At 26.4% G+C, this 10247-nt stretch overlaps 1 protein-coding gene across 1 annotated transcript; it reads left to right on the forward strand.

Annotated features, from left to right (window-relative positions):
• The first annotated feature begins 3766 nt into the window (after positions 1-3766).
• LOC117173405 lies at positions 3767-9668 on the forward strand. The gene is made up of 2 exons (XM_033361951.1): positions 3767-4110; positions 8688-9668. The coding sequence occupies exons 1-2, from the start codon at positions 3904-3906 to the stop codon at positions 9384-9386; spliced, it is 906 nt and encodes a 301-aa protein (XP_033217842.1). The 5' UTR covers positions 3767-3903; the 3' UTR covers positions 9387-9668.
• The last annotated feature ends 579 nt before the right edge of the window (positions 9669-10247 follow it).

The following is a 10247-nucleotide window of genomic DNA, read 5'->3' on the forward strand; positions in this document are numbered from 1 at the left end:
AAAAAAATCAAAACATGGTTTTCGATGTATTTTTTTCCCGTAGAATTCGATTCTGAAGTCAAAAAAATAAAATTTTTCTTTATTTTTTTTTATTTAAAAAAACCATGAAAAAACCGTTAAAAATGAGGTTTTTCGATCAAAATCCCATATAAAAGTAGCTGGACCCTACTTTTTTATTGCAAATTCGGATTCAGCGTCGAAAAATACATAAGAATATATAGGTCTGGTCAAATGCACAGACACTTTTGTTTTTTTTGTGGGCCTCTGTTATTTATATTCACGTCAGCAAAAATCAGGATTCAATATCTTTTATTATGTTTTTTACGTAAAAAAACTTTTCAAAGTCTTCAAGGCAAAAATGAAACGCGAGCTGATCTTTTAGGTTTCTTTTAGAGTGAAACAAGCTTTGCAAAATTCCACAATTAAGGGAATCCCCGACGGAATTCCGGAAATCCCCTCTTTTGTAAAAAGGTAAAAAACATACCAAAGTCTTACGCTAGAAACTACGGTTGGCTATTCTGTGGATCAGTCACGAGCAAATAGGAATGTCTGCCAACGTGAGATATACATCTTGTCTATAGAGTTGAGACACGGGTTACTCTAAATCTGATTGGTGCCGCTGTACTGGAACTAGTTAAACTTTTACGAGTTTTGATTGGCATGAGTTGGCGCTATTTTCAAATCACAATTTTATTTTCCAGAGGATTTAATACATAATAGAGACAACTCTTAAACAAGAATATTATAAATTATTCGAAAGATTAGCTATTGAGGTTAGGGAAAAATAATATTCAATTTGCAACACATATACTTCAAAATTTGCATAAACAAAATAATTAATAAGAAATACAACTGTTCAAGCTTTTCGCGACCTATGAAAATATTAAATTTCCGGTACAGAGGCGACTATTGGAGGGGGAAACTTGTCTCAACTCTCCTTAGAGGTTTTCTATTCTTTACCAAGGCGTAGGTATTCATTTGCCCATAATTTGAGTTTGCCAAAAACTCATTTGACAAAAAATCATCAAAAATTACAAAAAAGAATCTATAATTGAAAACCAAAATACTAGAAGAGAATGTGAGTCTTACTTACCAACGCAGTGCTACCAAAAGACCTTTTTATCGCCATTTTAGGCACTTTTGATTTTTCGATCACTTGTAAAGTTTTAAAAATTTTCCGAAAACCCACTAGATTATTACTAGAAATCCAGTATTTTAAAGCAACTTTTATATTTCAAGTAGGACAAAATATTATCGTGAAAGTTCCGTGCAAATTCAAATTTAATTATCGAAACGTACATTTTGTTATGAAAGTTAATAAAAAAAGTTGTTAGTTTATTCACAAAACAAAGTAAAAATGTGAGTCATTCATTTTGAAAAGAAAAAAAATCTGCTGCGAAAAAAATGATTGTTGAAAATACATCCGTTTGGATAAAATTGAACTATTTTGGTAAATATTAGCTTTTCTGTTAAAAAAAAAATTAACTGAAGATTTCACTATTCCATTTTTGGCACAAATTTGTCTTTGTTATCAGAAAAATCAACCATTTGGTTGAAAATTCAGCTATTTTATGAAAAATGTGTTTCTTTTGTTAGAAAATAATTTGTTTTAACATTCATATTTTTGAATGAACACTTATTTGTTTGGTTTAAAATTTTTATATATTCTTAACACTTTGTTTTTTGGGTTGAAAATTATTTTTTACTGAAAACTTAAGTATTGCATTTTTGGTTCTAAATTCATATTTTTTGCTAAACATGTATTTATTTATTTTTTAATTGAACTGTTGTTAAAAAATTTTTTTTGTTTTGTTTTCAAAATGTATCCGTTTTTTGTGACTGTATTACGGGCATGTGATGCTTAAAAAATTGTCTATTTAACCAGTTTTAGGTTCCCCCGGCTTTTTTTCTAGAATAATAAATATTTCGTCTTAAAAATTTGGGAAATGATAGGGAAAATGCTAACAGACGTCCCCACACACTTTTTTGAGTTTTAATTTAGCAAAATGTGATCCATTTGCATAGCGCTTAGGAAATAGTATCGATTTTTTCAGTGTTAGATTCCCCTAGCTTTTTTCCTAGGATAAGAAATATTTTGCCTTCAAAATCTGGGAAATGATAGCGAACATTCTAACGGACGTCCCCACACACTTTTTTTGGCGTTTTTTTTATCAAAACATTTTTGATATTGCTAACAACGTGTGTGTATATTTCAAGGTTATGTGTGTTAAAACTAACCCGAGCGTTACTTCCAAAATACACAATATTTTTAGCCAAAAACTTAGGACTTACAAATAAACATAGTAACTAATCTCCCGGAACTAACCTTGTTTGCAGGCAATCAAAAAAGTTTATTTCATAAATAATTTCCAGATTATCGGACAGGCAGAGATGAAAAACGACGTAACCTCAAAATAATGCATATGCATAAAGTTTTTATTTAGCACAATATTTTTGTTGTTGTTATTATCCCTTTAAAAATAGTCCGGGGACGTCCGTTATGATATTTTATAGCATCTGCGAATTCAGTTTTTAAAAATTTTTATTTTTGTGGAAAAAAGCCGAGGAAACTGTAAATATCACATGCCCTCAATTAATTTATTTTTATAAAATAAAAGTTGTTCTTTGGAATTAAATGAAAATAAAACTGTAAATTATAAAATATAGATTTTATGATTTTTTCCTCTAAAATCCAATGTTTCACAATTTATATACAAGCTTGTGCATTTATTAATAATTATTTATTTAAATTACAAGAATGTTTTCAAAGGTAATTTTGAATTGTGCGCCAAATGCGGCTAACCAACGCGCAGCCCTCACGCAATCGCAGTAGCGCAGGGTATCAAGATTGGCATCGACCCCAATCTTGGTAACTTTTTTAATTGCGCTGGCGTTGCGCCGATAACCCGATTAGTCACTGTTAGCGCGCTGATGTTGAATTATACATATAAATATTAGGATTCAATATTTATGATAAGTAATGATTAGAAAATGCATAGAAAGTAAGTTATTAATCCTTAATTAGAATTTTAGAGTAACAGATCAAAAAATAATGCGATTTTAATGCAAAAAACCTTGGTTACTTATTTTGACTTCAGAAAAAAAAAGATTTTTTCTTTAATTTATCATTTTAAACGTTTCAAAATTTCAATAAAAAGGTAATAAGAAGTTTCAGTTTTAAGCAAAAAATATTAATTATAATAGTATTAATATGATTTGATTCATTCTATAGAATACTATATATTCCATAGTATTTAGACAATAATTAATTAGTAATTGTAATTCAGGTCTTCTTCAAGTTATTAAAAAATATATATGATATAACATTTATCAGTGCAGTAATTTATTATTCTGAATTCATTTTTGTTAATTTTCGTGATTTTATTTTAGGTCACATTGTCGGAAGTAAACCAAAATTTAATTTTAAAACTCGAGAAAGACCAGTTTAATCATTGGGACAAACAAAAATGATTTAATTGTTTGAATTCAAAATTCCTAACCTTTTTTTTATTAATATCAAATTTTTTGTATCTGTCACTCTAAATTCTTATTTTAGAAATAGGGAAATTCTATTGAGGCATTTCCAAATCATTATTTATTATAAATATTAAATCTGAATATTTGTATAATTCAAAATCAGCGCGCCAACAGACACCAATCGAGTAGTCGGTGTGACGCAAGCGCAGTTTGTAAACTTCCCGAAATTGGAAGCACTGCCTAGCGGTAAATAAACCAACCTCGTGAAAGTTTTCGGAATCGGCTATGGAGTGATCACTGGAAAAGTGGTTTGGGCCACTTATTTTTTTAGTTTTCTATATTTTTCGAAGCTTTTGAAAACAATCTCTCATCTCCGAAGATTTTTTCGGTCCCAAATTATACATTTGGCAAAAAATTTCGGTGAAAATGTACCTGCTTTACGTACTTTCTGGTGTTTTGTGTGCGACGTCTGTTCTAACCTTAGCTACCAAAAAGGAGAAAAAATTGGATCGCGAGGTGGAGAATCCCAATAATTTGTCCTCTACGATAGAAAATATTGCCGATCCTAAATCAGACGACGCGGCCCAGATTTCTCCAGCAAAAATGGCTTTGGCGGACAAAATGAAATCGAGCGTAAGTGTCATGTGTCAGTTCCGGAAAATTACTCGTGTTGGGTTTATAAACAAACTGAGCTGTCAATATTGATTTGACCACACTTTTTTAATTAGACTCGTCAGATTTGATTGGTATTCTAAATTTTAATCATGATAACTGTAAAAGGAAAATTTTATTTGACATTTTTCTTTTATTTTCCTGATTCTCAGCTGGAAAAGTGAAACTTAAGTTGCATAATAATTTTGAGAAACACTTGCTTAGAACTTAAGGTGAGTTTACGTGGCTAAGTACCTTGACATTATTTCTTAAAAATTATATATTTTCAAGGTCTCTTTTCTGTTTTCAATGGAGTTTTTAGAATTTTTAAAATTTAATTTTTAAGTGTTTTTATCAATTCCGTTCTTGAAAAAAGGAAAATATTGCAAATGAAATTTTCGCGTTGAAAATATGAATTTTCTAAGAAAAAGTTGAAAAACGATTTTTTTAACTGAAATTTTGAATCTTCAATTATGATATACCAACAAAAAAAGAACTTAATTTTTAAGGAACAGTCAGAATAACCAACAATTAATTTTTAAGAATATACTTTAATTCTTTACTAAAACAGATACATTTCATCCTTTCAGTTGAAAATTTCTTTCATTATTGTTAAAAAATATTTTTTTTTTCAAGTTTAAAAGTTATGTATTTTGTTCAAAATAATTTTTTTCTACGGAAGATTGAAATATTCTACTTTTTTTAAGAAGTGTATCTGTTTTTTAGTTAAAAAATATATACCTTGTTGGAAATTAGTCTTTTTTGGTAAACAATTTTTTTTTTATATTGAAAATTCATCTGTAGTTAAAAATGTTTTTTTTTTTGTTGAAAATTTATTTTTATAACCTTAAATTGAAGTATTCTATATTTGTTTGAAAATTTGTCTTTTTCATTTGAAAATTTATATATTTTGTTGAAAATTTTGTTTTTTGGTAGAAAATTATATTTTTGGGTGGAAAATTAAATCGTTTAATTCAAAATTTTTTTTGTCTTAAATTCGTTTTTATTTTTTGTTGTTGAAAATTTATTTTTCTAACCTAAAATTGAAGTCATTTTTGTTTGAAATTTTAGAATTATTTTTTTAGAAAATTAATGTATTTTTTTCTTGAAAATTGGTATTTTTTGTAGAAAATTCAGCTACATTTTAATTAAAAATAGACTTCTGTAACTCAAAATTAAAAAATATATTTTTTGACGAAAGTTAGTCTTTTTTTTTTTGTAAAAAAATTAATTTGGTATAGAAAATTTTTTTATGCCAAATATAACTGTTTGGTTAGAAATAAATGTGTTTTTTTTGTTGAAAATTTATTTTTCTAACCTTAAATTGAAGTATTCTATATTTGGTTGGAAATTTGTCTTTCATTTGAAAATTTATATATTTTGTTGAAAATGTTGTTTTTTGGTGGAAAATTATAGTTTTTAGTGGAAAATTATATTTTTGAGTGAAAAATTAAATTGTTTAATTAAAAATTCATTTTTTTGTTTGTTTTAAATTCTTTTTTTTTTGTTGGAAATTTATTTGTCTAACCTAAAATGGAAGCCTTCTATTTTTGGTTGAATTTTTATAATTATTTATTTAGAAAATTATTGAATTTTGTTAGAAAATTGGTATTTTTTGGTAAAAAATACAGGTTTTTGTTAAAAAATTGTTTTTTTTTTTTGTGTTGAAGATTCCTAATTTTAGTTCAAAATTTATATAATTTGTTGAAAATTAGTATTTTTTGGTAAAAAATTCTTTTATTTTGTAGAAACATTTTTTTATTCAAAATTTAACTGTTTGGTTAAAAATAAATGTTATTTGTTGATAATTTATTTTTCTAACCTTAAATTGAAGTATTTTATATTTGTTGGAAAATTTGTCTTTTTCTTTTGAAAATTTATATATTTTGTTGAAAATTTTGTTTTTTGACCAAAAATTCTATTTTCGGGTGGAAAATTAAATTTTTTAATTCAAATTTTTTTTTTTTTTAATTCGTTGTTTTTGTTGAAAATTTATTTTTCTAACCTAAAATTGAAGTATTCTATTTTTGGCTGAAATTTTCTAATTTTTTATTCAGAAAATTAAGGAATTTTTTTCGAAAATTCGTATTTGCTTGAAAGTTTGACTATTTTGTTGAAAATTAATTTTATTTATCTAAAAATTAATTTTATCTATTTGAAAATTAATTTTTTCACGGAAAATTGAACTGTTCTACTTTGGTTTAAACATGTATCCATTTTTTTGATTGTAAAAATTTTTATTTTTTTTTAAATTAGTCTTTTTTGGTAAAAATTTTTTTTTTTATTGTATTTTTTTTTTTATTGAAAATTCAACTGTTTGGTTAAAAATGTTTTTATTGTTGAAAATTTATTGTTGTAACCTTAAATTGAAGTATTCTATATTTGTTTGAAAATTTGTCTTTTTCATTAGAATTTTTTTTTCTTTAGAAAAAATTTTGTTTGGTACAAAATTATGTTGTTTAATTCAAAATTCCTTTTTTATTGTTTTAATTTATTATTTTTTTATTGAAAGTTTATTTTTCTAACCTAAAATTAAAGTTTTCGATTTTATGTTGAAATTTTATTAATTTGAATTCAGAAAATTAATTAATTTTGTTCGAAAATTGGAATTTTTTTGGTAGAAAATTCAGCTATTTGGTTACCAAAAATAATGACTTTTTAACAAAATTGTTGAATTTTCTAACAAATAGTTGCATTTTTATCAAAAGATATGAAGTTTATCCTAATGCAGTAGAATTTTTTATTACAAAAATGTTGAGTTTTCATCCAAAAAAGATTCAAGTTAACTCAGTAAATTTTCTTTTTAAATTCATTCTCCTTGTTTAAAAATTTTTCTTTTTAATTAAAAATGTAAGTATTGTAATTAAATAATAATTTTTGTTAAAACTGCATCTTTTGGGTTGAAAATAAAATTACTTGGCTTAAAGTTCAACTGTTTTGTTGAAAAATAAGCTGTTTCATTGAAAACTTGTTTTTTTTCTTTGGATAAAAATAAATTTTTTGCCGTAAATTGAATTGAAATGTAATTTCCGTCTTTTGTTGAAATTTTTCTTTTTTAGTTCAAAATTCATCTATTTCGTTGAAAATTAATCTTTTTGTTGTAAAATTAATCTCATTTTTTTAAATTCATCTATAGCAAATAGTTGCATTTTTATCAAAAGATATGAAATTTATCGTAAAGCAAAATAATCTTTTATTACAAAAAAGGTGAGTTTTCATCCAAAAAAGATTCCAAAATTGAATTTTTATAACAAAAAAAAATAAAGTGTCTACGAAAAAAATTGAATTTTCCATCCAAAAAGACGAATTTTTTCAACCAAGAAGGGTGAATTTTTAACAAAATAGTTAAATTCTCTACCAAATAGTTGCATTTTTATCCAAAAAATATCAATTTTGTACTAAAACAGATATATTTTTAATTAAAAAAAAAAAACATTTTTTTATAAGTGAAACTTTCATTCAGAAAATATTTCAATTAATTTTTCAACACCAAAGTATAAATTTTAAACAAAAAGTAAGTTTTTAAGAAAATATTATAATAGCTTAATTTCTAATCAGTTGCATTTTTATCAAAAAAATAATTAATTTTTGCTAAAGCAGGTCAACTTTAAAATAAAAAAGAGAAACTTAAAAAAAAGAGTTGAATTTTCAAACGAAAAGTTAACAAAAAAATGCAATTTTGTATTAATGAAAATAAATTTAGAGATTCTCATCAATTCTCAGAGAAATTATTTCTCGGTAATATTCTTATTCTCGTTACCGTTCTCAATGTAATACAACGAGCTCAGAACTACTAACAGCAGCTGCAGAAATCAGGTGAAAAAACGTGGGGTCTATAACACCCAGTGTGCACTTAATGAGTGAAAAAGTAATTTTGGAGCAAATTTTTTGGTTGTTGAAATTTTATTGATTTTTGTTTAGTTGCTAACTTAATCATATCATATGAAGTGAAATAATAATTTTTTTCGATTATTTCATACTTTTTTTCTTTGTAGATGTCTTACAAGTTACGGCAGCGCGTCATGCGAGATCAGACTGTGAAAGTATTGAATAAAATATAATTGTTAAAATACAGTTATATATGTCTCTCTTTTTTAATTTCTTGTATTTTTATAGTATTACATGTCAAAGTTCCTCAATTTTTCTCATAATAAATCGATTTAAAAACAAAAAATCTGATTTATAATATCATAAAATTGACTGGTCAACTGTGCAAATAAATATCTTTTTTGAAAGTACCCATGTTGCAATATTTTTTTTATAAAAGTACACTATTTTAAAAGTATAGCGATAAATTTTCAGGTTAAAATAATTAAAATTGCGTGAGTTATGAATTTTAAAGTAAAAAACCTCCATTTTTTCACTTTTTAAAATAATTTTTTTAACAAACTTAAAATAAATAAATGTCTGTAAAATCAACTCTACCTTATAAAAGATACTTTAAACTATATCGGATAATTTTAGCGTGAAAAAATATTCAATAGTGGTTAAACAATACATGATTAAACACGCTTGGGTCTGGAACACCCACAATGGTAAATTGTTTTTTATATTTTCAGCTCCCTAAAATAAATATACCGGCCATGGAAGGAGGAGGAATCACACACGATATTGACCAATTGCCAGTCAAAGAAGCTCCATTTTCCCCCAAAATTCCCGAAGAAATTTTGTCTTCCACGCCCCTTTCCATAACAGAGCGAGCAGTAGTTGCTCGAAAACAAGCGCCTCTCCCCGATCCTATTAGAGATAGTATTAAGCCGCGAAAAGGAGTCGAAAATGAGACAAATTTCAATGAAATCGACTCATCTTCCGAAGATCCTCTCAGTAAATTTGACCAATCAAATTCTAGCATTGTTCCTCCCTCGAGTTCAAGCCCCTCCCTCAATAAGGAAAACACAACTCAAAAAGCCGCGACTTATTCCAGCTCGACTACTAAAAATTCCCCTTCCACCAAAACTTGGGTCTCGGAAGCCCCGAAAAAAGTGTCCACGGACAGACCCAAAAAACATAAATTAAAGCCGACAGTGACGATTGGCGGCTCGAATGTCGACGAACCGATTCCAGCCTCTCCGACGAAAACTCCGCCCCTCGGAATGCCCCGAAAAATTGACTATATTGTTCCGGTCATGATCACAATTTTTGCTCTGCCGTTATTGGGCGTAGCGACTTATATTTTGTACAGGAGAGGCAGAGACTGTTGGGATAAAAGACATTATCGGCGAATGGATTTTCTGATTGATGGAATGTACAACGAATAAAATTTACGTTTATGAGATCTGGAAAAAGGAGGAGTTACTGAAAAAATCGGGGTGACCGCTCGAACCGAGAAAGGGGCGTTGAATTTATTTTTTTTTTTACCGGGATTTTCTAGATTTTTTGATGAAAAAACTGTTTGGTGATCGAGAGAGAAAGGGTATTTACTTATGAAAAGTCCAATTTCACAATTATTTAAGGCCATTCCTTCGTGATATTATTTTTTAAAAATTCCAAAGAATTTTCAAGAGATTTTGAGAAGTTTCAAGGATTTTCAAAAGATTTTTAAAGGATTCGAAAGATTATAGGAGGTTTTCCAAAATTTAAAGAGGTTTTAAGTAGATTTCAATTATTTGAAGAGATTCCAAAGAATCTGAAAGAGTTTTGATTATTTTTAAAAATTCCCGAAGAATTTTCGAAAGCTTTAAAATGTTTCAAGGGGTTTAATAGAATTTGAAATATTTTAGTGTATTTTTAAAAAATTTCGAGGATTTTTCAAGAGCTTCAAATATTTGAAGATAATTAAAAAATTAAATGGAATATTTTTTAAATATTTTAATAATGTGAAGAGATTCCAAAAGATTTTAAAGATTGCATGTTATTTTCAAAAATTCCAAAGGAATTTTCAAACGTGTTTAATAGAATTTTAATGTTTTAATGTATTTTTTTTAAGTTTCAAGGATTTTTCAAGATCTTCAAATATTTTAGGATAATTTAAAAAATTTCTAAGAATTTTATAAAATATTTTAATTTGAAGAGATTCCAAAGGTATTTAAAAATATTTCATGGAATTATTCATAGAGTTCAATAATTTATAGAGATTCCAAATAATTGGAAAAATTTCATCTATTTTTATAAATTCCCAA

This window comes from Belonocnema kinseyi, chromosome 5 (assembly GCF_010883055.1).
Source record: "Belonocnema kinseyi isolate 2016_QV_RU_SX_M_011 chromosome 5, B_treatae_v1, whole genome shotgun sequence".
Taxonomy (NCBI): domain Eukaryota; kingdom Metazoa; phylum Arthropoda; class Insecta; order Hymenoptera; family Cynipidae; genus Belonocnema; species Belonocnema kinseyi.